General features: G+C 52.3%; 1 protein-coding gene across 1 annotated transcript in view; it reads right to left on the bottom strand.

The window, feature by feature from the left end:
* LOC136628699 (ribosome-binding protein 1-like) overlaps positions 1-15,692 on the bottom strand; it is a 32,102-nt gene extending 16,410 nt beyond the window's left edge. The window contains exons 1-9 of the mRNA XM_066604803.1: positions 15,684-15,692; positions 10,005-10,197; positions 9,124-9,386; positions 7,754-7,970; positions 7,327-7,589; positions 5,957-6,173; positions 5,530-5,792; positions 3,244-3,498; positions 1,842-2,097 (exon numbers count right to left, since the gene is read on the bottom strand). Of these exons, the coding sequence (XP_066460900.1) occupies positions 1,842-2,097; positions 3,244-3,498; positions 5,530-5,792; positions 5,957-6,173; positions 7,327-7,589; positions 7,754-7,970; positions 9,124-9,386; positions 10,005-10,197; positions 15,684-15,692 (1,936 nt within the window). The remainder of the gene's footprint in view (positions 1-1,841; positions 2,098-3,243; positions 3,499-5,529; positions 5,793-5,956; positions 6,174-7,326; positions 7,590-7,753; positions 7,971-9,123; positions 9,387-10,004; positions 10,198-15,683) is intronic.
* Positions 15,693-15,919: the final 227 nt, after the last annotated feature.

The raw sequence follows: 15,919 nt of genomic DNA, 5'->3' as shown, positions 1-15,919 counted from the left end.
TCTTTCCGCTCGCCGGCTGCGGCTTCAGGGTCCTTTCCGCTCTGCGGTTGCGGCCTTGGACCCTTTCCACTCCTCGGCTTTCGGCCTCGTGCCCTTTCCTCTCTCTGGTTTCGGCCTCGTGCCCTTTCTGCTCTCCGATTTCGGCCGCGTGCCCTTTCTTCTCTATGGTTTCAGTCTTGTGCCCTTTCCGCTCTCCGGTTTTGGCCTTGTGCCCTTCCCGCCCTCCTGATCCTAAAAGCTTACAATCTAATAGAATAGATACTCTGCTATTAAGATATATATACAATCTTAGATAGCTGTTGGCCAAGCACTCATTAAGCTGAGAGCTATTCCTCCCAACTCTCCTATATTTATATAGCTCTCAGGCCCTTTCCTCCCTCCTGTTGCAGCCTTGGGCTCTTTCCGCTCACCGGTTGCAGCCTTGGGCTCTTTCCGCTCGCCGGTTGCAGCCTCGGGCTCTTTCCGCTCACCGGTGGTGGCCTCAGGCTCTTTCCGCTCGCCGGCTGCGGCCTTAGGGTCCTTTCCGCTCGGCGGTTGCGGCCTTGGACCCTTTCCGCTCCTTGGCTTTCGGCCTCGTGCCCTTTCCTCTCTCCGGTTTCGGCCTCGTGCCCTTTCCGCTCTCTGGTTTCGGCCTCGTGCCCTTTCCGCTCTCCGGTTTCGGCCTTTTGCCCTTTCCGCTCTCTGGTTTTGGCCTTGTGCCCTTCCCTCCCTCCCGATCCTAAAAGCTTACAATCTAATAGAATAGATACTCTGCTATTAAGATATATATACAATCTTAGATAGCTGTTGGCCAAGCACTCATTAAGCTGAGAGCTATTCCTCCCAACTCTCCTATATTTATATAGCTCTCAGGCCCTTTCCTCCCTCCTGTTGCAGCCTCGGGCTCTTTCCGCTCGCCGGTTGCAGCCTCGGGCTCTTTCCGCTCACCGGTGGTGGCCTCAGGCTCTTTCCGCTCGCCGGCTGTGGCCTCAGGGTCCTTTCCACTCTGCGGTTGCGGCCTTGGACCCTTTCCACTGCTCGGCTTTCGGCCTCGTGCCCTTTCCTCTCTCCGGTTTCGGCCTCGTGCCCTTTCTGCTCTCCGATTTCGGCCTCGTGCCCTTTCTGCTCTACGGTTTCAGTCTTGTGCCCTTTCCGCACTCCGGTTTTGGCCTTGTGCCCTTCCCGCCCTCCTGATCCTAAAAGCTTACAATCTAATAGAATAGATACTCTGCTATTAAGATATATATACAATCTTAGATAGCTGTTGGCCAAGCACTCATTAAGCTGAGAGCTATTCCTCCCAACTCTCCTATATTTATATAGCTCTCAGGCCCTTTCCTCCCTCCTGTTGCAGCCTTGGGCTCTTTCCGCTCGCCGGTTGCAGCCTCGGGCTCTTTCCGCTCACCGGTGGTGGCCTCGGGCTCTTTCCGCTCGCCGGCTGCGGCCTTAGGGTCCTTTCCGCTTGGCGGTTGCGGCCTTGGACCCTTTCCGCTCCTTGGCTTTCGGTCTCGTGCCCTTTCCTCTCTCTGGTTTCGGCCTCATGCCCTTTCTGCTCTCCGGTTTCGGCCTCGTGCCCTTTCTGCTCTCCGGTTTCAGCCTTGTGCCCTTTCCGCTCTCCGGTTTGGGCCTTGTGCCCTTCCCGCCCTCCCGATCCTAAAAGCTTACAATCTAATAGAATAGATACTCTGCTATTAAGATATATATACAATCTTAGATAGCTGTTGGCCAAGCACTCATTAAGCTGAGAGCTATTCCTCCCAACTCTCCTATATTTATATAGCTCTCAGGCCCTTTCCTCCCTCCTGTTGCAGCCTTGGGCTCTTTCCGCTCGCCGGTTGCAGCCTCGGGCTCTTTCCGCTCACCGGTGGTGGCCTCGGGCTCTTTCCGCTCGCCGGCTGCGGCTTCAGGGTCCTTTCCCCTCTGCGGTTGCGGCCTTATCCCCCTTTCCACTCCTCGGCTTTCGGCCTCGTGCCCTTTCCTCTCTCTGGTTTCGGCCTCGTGCCCTTTCTGCTCTCCGATTTCGGCCTCGTGCCCTTTCTGCTCTCCGATTTCGACCTTGTGCCCTTTCCGCTCTCTGGTTTTGGCCTTGTACCCTTCCCGCCCTCCCGATCCTAAAAGCTTACAATCTAATAGAATAGATACTCTGCTATTAAGATATATATACAATCTTAGATAGCTGTTGGCCAAGCACTCATTAAGCTGAGAGCTATTCCTCCCAACTCTTCTATATTTATATAGCTCTCAGGCCCTTTCCTCCCTCCTGTTGCAGCCTTGGGCTCTTTCCGCTCGCCGGTTGCAGCCTCGGGCTCTTTCCGCTCACCGGTGGTGACCTCGGGCTCTTTCCGCTCGCCGGCTGCGGCTTCAGGGTCCTTTCCGCTCTGCGGTTGCGGCCTTGGACCCTTTCCACTCCTCGGCTTTCGGCCTCGTGCCCTTTCCTCTCTCTGGTTTCGGCCTCGTGCCCTTTCTGCTCTCCGATTTCGGCCGCGTGCCCTTTCTTCTCTATGGTTTCAGTCTTGTGCCCTTTCCGCTCTCCGGTTTTGGCCTTGTGCCCTTCCCGCCCTCCTGATCCTAAAAGCTTACAATCTAATAGAATAGATACTCTGCTATTAAGATATATATACAATCTTAGATAGCTGTTGGCCAAGCACTCATTAAGCTGAGAGCTATTCCTCCCAACTCTCCTATATTTATATAGCTCTCAGGCCCTTTCCTCCCTCCTGTTGCAGCCTTGGGCTCTTTCCGCTCGCCGGTTGCAGCCTTGGGCTCTTTCCGCTCGCCGGTTGCAGCCTCGGGCTCTTTCCGCTCACCGGTGGTGGCCTCAGGCTCTTTCCGCTCGCCGGCTGCGGCCTTAGGGTCCTTTCCGCTCGGCGGTTGCGGCCTTGGACCCTTTCCGCTCCTTGGCTTTCGGTCTCGTGCCCTTTCCTCACTCCGGTTTCGGCCTCATGCCCTTTCTGCTCTCCGGTTTCGGCCTCGTGCCCTTTCTGCTCTCCGGTTTCAGCCTTGTGCCCTTTCCGCTCTCCGGTTTGGGCCTTGTGCCCTTCCCGCCCTCCCGATCCTAAAAGCTTACAATCTAATAGAATAGATACTCTGCTATTAAGATATATATACAATCTTAGATAGCTGTTGGCCAAGCACTCATTAAGCTGAGAGCTATTCCTCCCAACTCTTCTATATTTATATAGCTCTCAGGCCCTTTCCTCCCTCCTGTTGCAGCCTTGGGCTCTTTCCGCTCGCCGGTTGCAGCCTCGGGCTCTTTCCGCTCACCGGTGGTGGCCTCGGGCTCTTTCCGCTCGCCGGCTGCGGCTTCAGGGTCCTTTCCGCTCTGCGGTTGCGGCCTTGGACCCTTTCCACTCCTCGGCTTTCGGCCTCGTGCCCTTTCCTCTCTCTGGTTTCGGCCTCGTGCCCTTTCTGCTCTCCGATTTCGGCCGCGTGCCCTTTCTTCTCTATGGTTTCAGTCTTGTGCCCTTTCCGCTCTCCGGTTTTGGCCTTGTGCCCTTCCCGCCCTCCTGATCCTAAAAGCTTACAATCTAATAGAATAGATACTCTGCTATTTAAGATATATATACAATCTTAGATAGCTGTTGGCCAAGCACTCATTAAGCTGAGAGCTATTCCTCCCAACTCTCCTATATTTATATAGCTCTCAGGCCCTTTCCTCCCTCCTGTTGCAGCCTTGGGCTCTTTCCGCTCGCCGGTTGCAGCCTTGGGCTCTTTCCGCTCGCCGGTTGCAGCCTCGGGCTCTTTCCGCTCACCGGTGGTGGCCTCAGGCTCTTTCCGCTCGCCGGCTGCGGCCTTAGGGTCCTTTCCGCTCGGCGGTTGCGGCCTTGGACCCTTTCCGCTCCTTGGCTTTCGGCCTCGTGCCCTTTCCTCTCTCCGGTTTCGGGCTCGTGCCCTTTCCGCTCTCCGGTTTCGGCCTCGTGCCCTTTCTGCTCTCCGGTTTCGGCCTTTTTCCCTTTCCGCTCTCTGGTTTTGGCCTTGTGCCCTTCCCGCCCTCCCGATCCTAAAAGCTTACAATCTAATAGAATAGATACTCTGCTATTAAGATATATATACAATCTTAGATAGCTGTTGGCCAAGCACTCATTAAGCTGAGAGCTATTCCTCCCAACTCTCCTATATTTATATAGCTCTCAGGCCCTTTCCTCCCTCCTGTTGCAGCCTCGGGCTCTTTCCGCTCGCCGGTTGCAGGCTCGGGCTCTTTCCGCTCACCGGTGGTGGCCTCGGGCTCTTTCCGCTCGCCGGCTGCGGCTTCAGGGTCCTTTCCGCTCTGCGGTTGCGGCCTTGGACCCTTTCCACTCCTCGGCTTTCGGCCTCGTGCCCTTTCCTCTCTCTGGTTTCGGCCTCGTGCCCTTTCTGCTCTCCGATTTCGGCCTCGTGCCCTTTCTGCTCTCCGATTTCGACCTTGTGCCCTTTCCGCTCTCTGGTTTTGGCCTTGTACCCTTCCCGCCCTCCCGATCCTAAAAGCTTACAATCTAATAGATCAGATACTCTGCTATTAAGATATATATACAATCTTAGATAGCTGTTGGCCAAGCACTCAGTAAGCTGAGAGCTATTCCTCCCAACTCTCCTATATTTATATAGCTCTCAGGCCCTTTCCTCCCTCCTGTTGCAGCCTTGGGCTCTTTCCGCTCGCCGGTTGCAGCCTCGGGCTCTTTCCGCTCACCGGTGGTGGCCTCGGGCTCTTTCCGCTCGCCGGCTGCGGCCTCAGGGTCCTTTCCGCTCGGCGGTTGCGGCCTTGGACCCTTTCCACTCCTTGGCTTTCGGCCTCGTGCCCTTTCCTCTCTCCGGTTTCGGCCTCGTGCCCTTTCTGCTCTCCGGTTTCGGCCTCGTGCCCTTTCTGCTCTCCGGTTTGGGCCTTGTGCCCTTCCCGCCCTCCCGATCCTAAAAGCTTACAATCTAATAGAATAGATACTCTGCTATTAAGATATATATACAATCTTAGATAGCTGTTGGCCAAGCACTCATTAAGCTGAGAGCTATTCCTCCCAACTCTCCTATATTTATATAGCTCTCAGGCCCTTTCCTCCCTCCTGTTGCAGCCTCGGGCTCTTTCCGCTCGCCGGTTGCAGCCTCGGGCTCTTTCCGCTCACCGGTGGTGGCCTCGGGCTCTTTCCGCTCGCCGGCTGCGGCCTTAGGGTCCTTTCCGCTCGGCGGTTGCGGCCTTGGACCCTTTCCGCTCCTTGGCTTTCGGTCTCGTGCCCTTTCCTCTCTCCGGTTTCGGCCTCATGCCCTTTCTGCTCTCCGGTTTCGGCCTCGTGCCCTTTCTGCTCTCCGGTTTCAGCCTTGTGCCCTTTCCGCTCTCCGGTTTGGGCCTTGTGCCCTTCCCGCCCTCCCGATCCTAAAAGCTTACAATCTAATAGAATAGATACTCTGCTATTAAGATATATATACAATCTTAGATAGCTGTTGGCCAAGCACTCATTAAGCTGAGAGCTATACCTCCCAACTCTCCTATATTTATATAGCTCTCAGGCCCTTTCCTCCCTCCTGTTGCAGCCTTGGGCTCTTTCCGCTCGCCGGTTGCAGCCTCGGGCTCTTTCCGCTCACCGGTGGTGGCCTCGGGCTCTTTCTGCTCGCCGGCTGTGGCCTCAGGGTCCTTTCCACTCTGCGATTGCGGCCTTGGACCCTCTCCACTGCTCGGCTTTCGGCCTCGTGCCCTTTCCTCTCTCCGGTTTCGGCCTCGTGCCCTTTCTGCTCTCCGATTTCGGCCTCGTGCCCTTTCTGCTCTACGGTTTCAGTCTTGTGCCCTTTCCGCTCTCCGGTTTTGGCCTTGTGCCCTTCCCGCCCTCCTGATCCTAAAAGCTTACAATCTAATAGAATAGATACTCTGCTATTAAGATATATATACAATCTTAGATAGCTGTTGGCCAAGCACTCATTAGGCTGAGAGCTATTTCTCCCAACTCTCCTATATTTATATAACCCTCAGGCCCTTTCCTCCCTCCTGATGCGGCCTTGGGCTCTTTCCACTTGCCGGTTGCGGCCTCAGGCTTTTTCCGCTCGCCGGTGGTGCCCTCGGGCCCTTTCCGCTCTTCGGTTGCGGCCTCGGGTCCTTTCCGCTCGGCGGTTGCGGCATTGGACCCTTTCCGCTCCCTGGTTTTCGGCCTCGGACCCTTTCCGCTCTCCGGTTTCGGCCTCGCGCCCTTTACGCTTTCCGGTTTTGGCCTTGCTCCCTTGCCGCCCTCCTGATCCTAAGAGCTTACAATCCAATAGGATGGATACTCAGCTATTAAGATATATGGACAATCTTAGATAGCTGTTGGCCTACCACTCATTCAGCTGAGAGCTATTCCTCCCAACTCTCCTATATTTATATAGCTCTCAGGCCCTTTCCTCCCTCCTGTTGCAGCCTCGGGCTCTTTCCGCTCGCCGGTTGCAGCCTCGGGCTCTTTCCGCTCGCCGGTGGTGGCCTCGGGCTCTTTCCGCTCGCCGGCTGCGGCTTCAGGGTCCTTTCCGCTCTGCGGTTGTGGCCTTGGACCCTTTCCACTCCTCGGCTTTCGGCCTCGTGCCCTTTCCTCTCTCTGGTTTCGGCCTCGTGCCCTTTCTGCTCTCCGATTTCGGCCGCGTGCCCTTTCTTCTCTATGGTTTCAGTCTTGTGCCCTTTCCGCTCTCCGGTTTTGGCCTTGTGCCCTTCCCGCCCTCCTGATCCTAAAAGCTTACAATCTAATAGAATAGATACTCTGCTATTAAGATATATATACAATCTTAGATAGCTGTTGGCCAAGCACTCATTAAGCTGAGAGCTATTCCTCCCAACTCTCCTATATTTATATAGCTCTCAGGCCCTTTCCTCCCTCCTGTTGCAGCCTTGGGCTCTTTCCGCTCGCCGGTTGCAGCCTTGGGCTCTTTCCGCTCGCCGGTTGCAGCCTCGGGCTCTTTCCGCTCACCGGTGGTGGCCTCAGGCTCTTTCCGCTCGCCGGCTGCGGCCTTAGGGTCCTTTCCGCTCGGCGGTTGCGGCCTTGGACCCTTTCCGCTCCTTGGCTTTCGGCCTCGTGCCCTTTCCTCTCTCCGGTTTTGGCCTCGTGCCCTTTCCGCTCTCCGGTTTCGGCCTCGTGCCCTTTCTGCTCTCCGGTTTCGGCCTTTTGCCCTTTCCGCTCTCTGGTTTTGGCCTTGTGCCCTTCCCGCCCTCCCGATCCTAAAAGCTTACAATCTAATAGAATAGATACTCTGCTATTAAGATATATATACAATCTTAGATAGCTGTTGGCCAAGCACTCATTAAGCTGAGAGCTATTCCTCCCAACTCTCCTATATTTATATAGCTCTCAGGCCCTTTCCTCCCTCCTGTTGCAGCCTCGGGCTCTTTCCGCTCGCCGGTTGCAGCCTCGGGCTCTTTCCGCTCACCGGTGGTGGCCTCAGGCTCTTTCTGCTCGCCGGCTGTGGCCTCAGGGTCCTTTCCACTCTGCGATTGCGGCCTTGGACCCTTTCCACTGCTCGGCTTTCGGCCTCGTGCCCTTTCCTCTCTCCGGTTTCGGCCTCGTGCCCTTTCTGCTCTCCGATTTCGGCCTCGTGCCCTTTCTGCTCTACGGTTTCAGTCTTGTGCCCTTTCCGCTCTCCGGTTTTGGCCTTGTGCCCTTCCCGCCCTCCTGATCCTAAAAGCTTACAATCTAATAGAATAGATACTCTGCTATTAAGATATATATACAATCTTAGATAGCTGTTGGCCAAGCACTCATTAGGCTGAGAGCTATTTCTCCCAACTCTCCTATATTTATATAACCCTCAGGCCCTTTCCTCCCTCCTGATGCGGCCTTGGGCTCTTTCCACTTGCCGGTTGCGGCCTCAGGCTTTTTCCGCTCGCCGGTGGTGCCCTCGGGCCCTTTCCGCTCTTCGGTTGCGGCCTCGGGTCCTTTCCGCTCGGCGGTTGCGGCATTGGACCCTTTCCGCTCCCTGGTTTTCGGCCTCGGACCCTTTCCGCTCTCCGGTTTCGGCCTCGCGCCCTTTACGCTTTCCGGTTTTGGCCTTGCGCCCTTGCCGCCCTCCTGATCCTAAGAGCTTACAATCCAATAGGATGGATACTCAGCTATTAAGATATATGGACAATCTTAGATAGCTGTTGGCCTACCACTCATTCAGCTGAGAGCTATTCCTCCCAACTCTCCTATATTTATATAGCTCTCAGGCCCTTTCCTCCCTCCTGTTGCAGCCTCGGGCTCTTTCCGCTCGCCGGTTGCAGCCTCGGGCTCTTTCCGCTCGCCGGTGGTGGCCTCGGGCTCTTTCCGCTCGCCGGCTGCGGCTTCAGGGTCCTTTCCGCTCTGCGGTTGTGGCCTTGGACCCTTTCCACTCCTCGGCTTTCGGCCTCGTGCCCTTTCCTCTCTCTGGTTTCGGCCTCGTGCCCTTTCTGCTCTCCGATTTCGGCCGCGTGCCCTTTCTTCTCTATGGTTTCAGTCTTGTGCCCTTTCCGCTCTCCGGTTTTGGCCTTGTGCCCTTCCCGCCCTCCTGATCCTAAAAGCTTACAATCTAATAGAATAGATACTCTGCTATTAAGATATATATACAATCTTAGATAGCTGTTGGCCAAGCACTCATTAAGCTGAGAGCTATTCCTCCCAACTCTCCTATATTTATATAGCTCTCAGGCCCTTTCCTCCCTCCTGTTGCAGCCTTGGGCTCTTTCCGCTCGCCGGTTGCAGCCTTGGGCTCTTTCCGCTCGCCGGTTGCAGCCTCGGGCTCTTTCCGCTCACCGGTGGTGGCCTCAGGCTCTTTCCGCTCGCCGGCTGCGGCCTTAGGGTCCTTTCCGCTCGGCGGTTGCGGCCTTGGACCCTTTCCGCTCCTTGGCTTTCGGCCTCGTGCCCTTTCCTCTCTCCGGTTTCGGCCTCGTGCCCTTTCCGCTCTCCGGTTTCGGCCTCGTGCCCTTTCTGCTCTCCGGTTTCGGCCTTTTGCCCTTTCCGCTCTCTGGTTTTGGCCTTGTGCCCTTCCCGCCCTCCCGATCCTAAAAGCTTACAATCTAATAGAATAGATACTCTGCTATTAAGATATATATACAATCTTAGATAGCTGTTGGCCAAGCACTCATTAAGCTGAGAGCTATTCCTCCCAACTCTCCTATATTTATATAGCTCTCAGGCCCTTTCCTCCCTCCTGTTGCAGCCTCGGGCTCTTTCCGCTCGCCGGTTGCAGCCTCGGGCTCTTTCCGCTCACCGGTGGTGGCCTCAGGCTCTTTCTGCTCGCCGGCTGTGGCCTCAGGGTCCTTTCCACTCTGCGATTGCGGCCTTGGACCCTTTCCACTGCTCGGCTTTCGGCCTCGTGCCCTTTCCTCTCTCCGGTTTCGGCCTCGTGCCCTTTCTGCTCTCCGATTTCGGCCTCGTGCCCTTTCTGCTCTACGGTTTCAGTCTTGTGCCCTTTCCGCTCTCCGGTTTTGGCCTTGTGCCCTTCCCGCCCTCCTGATCCTAAAAGCTTACAATCTAATAGAATAGATACTCTGCTATTAAGATATATATACAATCTTAGATAGCTGTTGGCCAAGCACTCATTAGGCTGAGAGCTATTTCTCCCAACTCTCCTATATTTATATAACCCTCAGGCCCTTTCCTCCCTCCTGATGCGGCCTTGGGCTCTTTCCACTTGCCGGTTGCGGCCTCAGGCTTTTTCCGCTCGCCGGTGGTGCCCTCGGGCCCTTTCCGCTCTTCGGTTGCGGCCTCGGGTCCTTTCCGCTCGGCGGTTGCGGCATTGGACCCTTTCCGCTCCCTGGTTTTCGGCCTCGGACCCTTTCCGCTCTCCGGTTTCGGCCTCGCGCCCTTTACGCTTTCCGGTTTTGGCCTTGCGCCCTTGCCGCCCTCCTGATCCTAAGAGCTTACAATCCAATAGGATGGATACTCAGCTATTAAGATATATGGACAATCTTAGATAGCTGTTGGCCTACCACTCATTCAGCTGAGAGCTATTCCTAACAACACCCCCATATTTATATAGCTTGGGCCCGTTCCGCCATCCTGTTGCGGCCTTGGGCTCTTTCCACTTGCCGGTTGCAGCCTCGGGCTCTTTCCGCTCGCCGGTGGTGGCCTCGGGCCCTTTCCGCTCACCGGTTGCGGCCTCAGGGTCCTTCTGCTCGCCGGTTGCGGCTTGGACGCTTTCCGCTCTCTGGTTTTCGGCCTCGTGCCCTTTCCTCTTTCCGGTTTCGGCCTCGTGCCCTTTCCGCTCTCCGGTGTTGGCCTTTTGCCCTTTCCGCTCTCTGGTTTTGGCCTTGCGCCCTTGCTGCCCTCCTGATCCTTCTAGCTATAAAATTCAAGAGACACAAGATGGCTCCGGTTAAAACTTTATACATTCCAAGCCTATTGTGAGGTCATGCGCTTTGAGGTCATCATATCCCCGCCCTCTATGTACTACCTGCCTGCCCTCTACGTACCACCTGGCCGCTTCCCCAACTTTCTACCTGCACCCGCCTCCTACAAACTGCCAGCATGCCGCCCTCTACGTACTTTCTGCTTGCCACCCTCTACGGACTACCTGCAAGCGGCCCTCTACGTATTACTTTCCTTCCCCCATTTAAGTACCAGCTGCCCAACCCCCTCTATGTACTACCTGCCCACTGCCCTCTACACACCTGCACCCATCCTTTGCAAGCTGTCAAACTCTAGTGACACAAGGTGGTTCTTGTAGGAACTTTTGACATTCCGAGCTAATTGTGATGTCATGTGCCTTGTGATGTCATCATAACTCTATCTCTGCCTTCTACGTTCTACCTGGCCGCTTCACCTACATTCTACCTGCTCCCCGCCTCCTACATACTGTCTACACGCCACCCTCTACATACTGTCAGCACGCCACCCTCTACGTACTATCTGTACGTTGCCCTCTACGTTCTATCCGCACGCCGCCCTCTATGTACTTCCTGCACGCCGCCTTCTATGTACCACTTGTACCCTGTCCTCTACATACCACCTGCAAAAAGGATTTGCAGGGAGAGCACTGGCCCTTTAACAAATAATGCAGGTGGAATCATTGAAGATGATGGAGGGAAGGCAAATCTATTAAATAGTTTCTTTTCAAGCGTATTCACAAACGAAAAGGAAATGCCACACGAGATACAGGGGAATAAAATAAACCCCTCGCAAAATATGTCATACCTAACGCAGGAGGAAGTGCGGAACAGGTTAAAGAAGATTAAAATCGATAAATCGCCAGGACCAGATGGAATACACCCAAGGATACTATGGGAATTAAGTGATGAAATAGCTAGGCCGCTATACCTAATATTTCTAGACACTATCAAGACCGGTGTTGTACCATTGGATTGGCGCATTGCCAACGTGGTTCCAATTTATAAAAAGGGGACCAAAAGTGAGCCTGGTAACTACAGGCCGGTAAGTCTCACCTCAGTAACAGGAAAAATTTTCAAGGGGATTCTGAGAGACGCCATCGATGAGCACCTCAAGGAGAACAAGGGAATAACTCCTCACCAGCATGGATTCATGAACGGTCGCTCATGATCAGTTTCTACGATGAAGTAAGCTCTAAGCTGGACCTGGGAGAGTCTATTCATCTCGTATATCTGAACTTCTCTAAAGCGTTTGACATCGTGCCACATAATAGGCTAATATACAAAATGAGACAACTCGGATTGGGTGAAAATGTGTGTAAGTGGGTTAAAAATTGGCTCAATGATAGAAAGCAGAGAGTGGTAATAAATGGTTCATACTCTGATTGGGCCACAGTCACTAGTGGGGTGCCACAGGGCTCAGTATTGGGCCCCATTCTTTTCAATATATTTATCAATGACCTGATAGAGGGGCTACACAGTAAAATATGAATATTTGCAGATGACGCAAAATTATACAATACTAGCGTACCCGTCGCGCGTTGCCGCGAAGACAGACATACATACATACATTCGTTTTTATATATCTAGATAACAACCAATCACAGCGCAGCTTTCAAGTTACCTCAGCGGTATAATATATAACAACCAATCACAGCACAGCAGCTTTCATGTTACCTCAGCAGTATAAGAAATAGCAACCAATCACAGTGCAGCTTTTATTTTACCTCAGGGGTATAGGAAATAACAACCAATCACAGCACAGCTTTTATGTTACCTCAGCAGTATAAGAAATAGCAACCAAGCAAGAATTGTAGCGCAGCTATCCAATCCAGTTACACTTTGCTTGTCTGCCTGCGTGCCGTGGATTATTCTAGGGGTTTTCCCCAGCTCGCAACATTGTATCCAATAAGCGAGTTCTCCACTAAACATTGTTCTCCATGAAAGAACTGAGCGTACCTTTTTTAAAAATGATGGCAGCAGCGACCAATGAGATTTTGTAGGCCGCTGCTTCCCCCTTGCAGGCTGAATAAAATAGCCGTTGTGTGGAACATCCAATTTATCCGGCTGCTGTGGCTTCTTGGGAAGATAGCCTAGTACATGTTTGCCCACTTCCAACTCCAATGGAGACTGACTGTAAATGGCTGGCGTGCTCTAGTATTTATGGTTCCAAGCTGTACGTGTCATTGCATACAGTCTATCTATCTATCTATCTATCTATCTATCAGGGTTATTGCATACAGTCTATCTATCTATCTATCTATCTATCTATCTATCTATCTATCTATCTATCAGGGTTATTGCATACAGTCTATCTATCTATCTATCTATCTATCTGGGTTATTGCATACAGTCTATCTATCTATCTATCTATCTATGACATCAGGAAATGAGAGAATTAGATTCCGTACGTAAAATCTGAACGCTAATTCTTTGGCGATTTGAATTGAATAATTAAGTTGGGACCCATTAGCTTTTCCCATTTATGACATAATCAATGCTCATGCCAAATTTCAAGTTTCTATGACATTGGGAAGTGAGAGAATTAAATTCCGTACATAAAATTTGGACGCTAATTCTTTTGCGCCTAGAATTGAATAATCAAGTTGGGATGAGACATAAGGCCTTGCCCATAAGCATTCCCCAACCTCCAAGAACTGAACCTACCTACCTGAATGAGATTTTGTAGGCCGCTGCTTCCCCCTTGCAGGCTGAATAAAATAGCCGTTGGGTGGAACATACAATTTATCCGGCTGCTGTGGCTTCTTAGGAAGATATCCTAGTACTTGTTTACCCACTTCCAACTCCAATGGAGACTGACTGTAAATGGCTGGCGTGCTCTAGTATTTATGGTTCCAAGCTGTACGTGTCATAATAGAGCCTTAATGACATCACAATGCAGCTTTATAGAACATGTTGGGGCATGTTCAAGGGCGTCCGATGTTGATGACATCACAATGGCAGTGATGACATCACAATAGCAGGTGGCTTACTTATTCGATCTACGTGGGGGGGTCGTAACTTTCGACGATGCGCGCGCGCCATTTATCGTAGGATAGTTGTACTATGCCTATAATCTTCCCAGGAGTGTACTCAACAACTTCCCAAAGTTTCATGGCGATCGGATGAATGGTGTAGTAGCACATAAAGGACAAACAGACACGCACACAGACAGACATACATTCAATTTTATATATATAGATAATTAATGCAATGGAGGACAATGTGCGGCTACAAACGGACCTAGATAAGCTGGGGGCTTGGGCAGAAAAATGGCAAATGAAGTTCAATGTTGATAAATGTAAGGTTATGCACATGGGCAGCAAGAATGGATGTTACCAATATTCACTTAATGGGGTACCGCTAGGGAAAAGCGAAATGGAAAAAGACCTGGGGGTACTAGTGGACTATAGACTAAACTGGAGTAACCAATGCCAGTCAGCTGCTGCAAAGGCAAATAAAGTTTTGGGATGCATTAAAAGAGGTATAGGGGTAAAGGACGAGAACATTATCCTCCCATTATATAAGGCACTTGTCAGGCCTCACATGGAATACTGCGTACAGTTCTGGTCACCGGGGCTCAGGAAAGATGTTACGGAATTGGAAGGGGTTCAAAGAAGGGCATCTAAACTAATACATGGAATGACGGGACTGGAATACCCAGAGAGGCATCAAAATTGGGATTATTTACTCTAGAAAAAAGAAGGTTAAGAGGCGACCAAATAACCATGTATAAGTACATGAGGGGACAATACAAGAATCTCTCCCAGGATCTGTTTACACCCAGGACCACGACGGTAACAAGAGGACATCCGCTATGTTTAGAGGAAAGCAGGTTTCATCACCAACATAGAAGGGGATTCTTTACTGTAAGAGCAGTTAGACTGTGGAACTCTCTGCCTGAGGACGTAGTGATGGCAAAATCCTTGGAGGAGTTTAAAAGGGGACTTGATGTCTTTCTGGAGAGGAAGGATATTATAGGCTATAAATCTAATGTTATTTGTTAATCCGGGTATACAGGCAGGTAGGAACTATTAGGGGTTGATCCAGGGAACAGTCTGATTGCCATTAGGGAGTCAGGAAGGAATTTTTTTCCCCAAAAGGGCTATTTGGCTTCTGCTCTTGTTTTTTTTTGCCTTCCTCTGGATCAACAAAACAGGAGGCTAGACAGGCTGGACTAGATGGACATTGTCTTCATTCAGCCTTACGAACTATGTTACTATGTTACTATCTACATACTTCCTGCCCGCCGCCCTTTATGTACCACCTGCCCGCCGCCCACTACGTACCACTTGCTCCCTGCCCTCTATGTACCACCTGCCCATCGTCCTCTACGAATTACTTATCGGCCGCCCTCTACGTACCACCTGCCCACCACCCTCTACACACCTGCAAGTTGTAAAACTCAAGTGACGCAAGATGGCTCTGGTTAGAGCTTTATACATTCTGAACCAATAGTGATGTCATGCGCCTTGTGATGCTTTATACATTCTGAACCACTTGTGATGTCATGTGCCTTGTCATGTCATCATAACTCTATCCTCGCCCTCTACGTACTTCCTGCCCGCCGCCCTTTACATACCACCTGCCCGCCGCCCTCTACATATCACTTGATCCCTGCCCTCTACTTACCACCTGCCTGCCGCCCTCTACATACCTGCACTTATCCGCTTCAAGCTGTCAAAGTCAACTGACACAAGATGGTCCTCTATGTACTGTCTGCACGCCGCCCTCTACCTACTGTCTGCACGTCGCCCTGTACGTACTACCTGCACACTACCCTCTACATACCACCTGCACTCCGCCCTCTACGTACCACCTGCCCCCGCCCTCTACCTATCACCTGTCCACCGCCCTCTACGAATCACTTGTCCGCTGCACTCTACGTATCACCTGCCCGCCACCCTGTACACACCTGAACCCATCCTCTTTAAGCTGTAAAACTCAAGTGACAGAGGATGGCTCTGGTTAGAGCTTTATACATCCTGAATCAATTGTGATGTCATGCACCTTGTGATTTCATCATAACTCTATGCCCGCACTCGATGTACTACCTGTCCGCTTCCCCTACATTCTACCTGCATACTGCCGGGACACCGCCCTCTATGTACTGTCTGCACGACGTCTTCTATGTAATGTCTGCATGCCGCCCTCTATGTACCACCTGCCCACCGCCCTCTATGTACTACCTGCCTGCGGCCCTCTACACACCTGCACCCATCCTCTTCATGCTGTAAAACTCAAGGGACACAAGGTGGCTCTGTTTAGAACTTTGGACATTCCGAGCCAATTGTGATGTCATACCCCTTTGATGTCATCATAACTCTTCCCCCCACCCTACGTAATTCCTGTCCGCCCCCCTACGTTCTACCTGCACCCCGCCTCCTACACACTGCCGGCATGCTACCCTCTCCGTACTGTCTGCACGCTGCCCTCTACGTACCGTCGGCATGTCACCCTCTATGTTCTACGTGCACACTGCCCTCTACATACTACCTGATGGCGGCCCTCTACACAGCTGCACTCGTCCTCTTCAAGCTGTCAAAGTCAAGGGACACAAGATGGCTCTAGCTAGAGCTTTATACATTCCGAGCCAATTGGAATGCCATGCGCCTTGTGATGTCAGCATGACTCTATCCCCACCCTCTACGTACTACCCGCACCTCACCTCCTATGTAC

Source organism: Eleutherodactylus coqui, chromosome 5 (assembly GCF_035609145.1).
Source record: "Eleutherodactylus coqui strain aEleCoq1 chromosome 5, aEleCoq1.hap1, whole genome shotgun sequence".
Lineage (NCBI taxonomy): Eukaryota > Metazoa > Chordata > Amphibia > Anura > Eleutherodactylidae > Eleutherodactylus > Eleutherodactylus coqui.
Note: the sequence above shows the minus strand (reverse complement) of the source record. Positions and strands in the feature narration are given on the sequence as shown.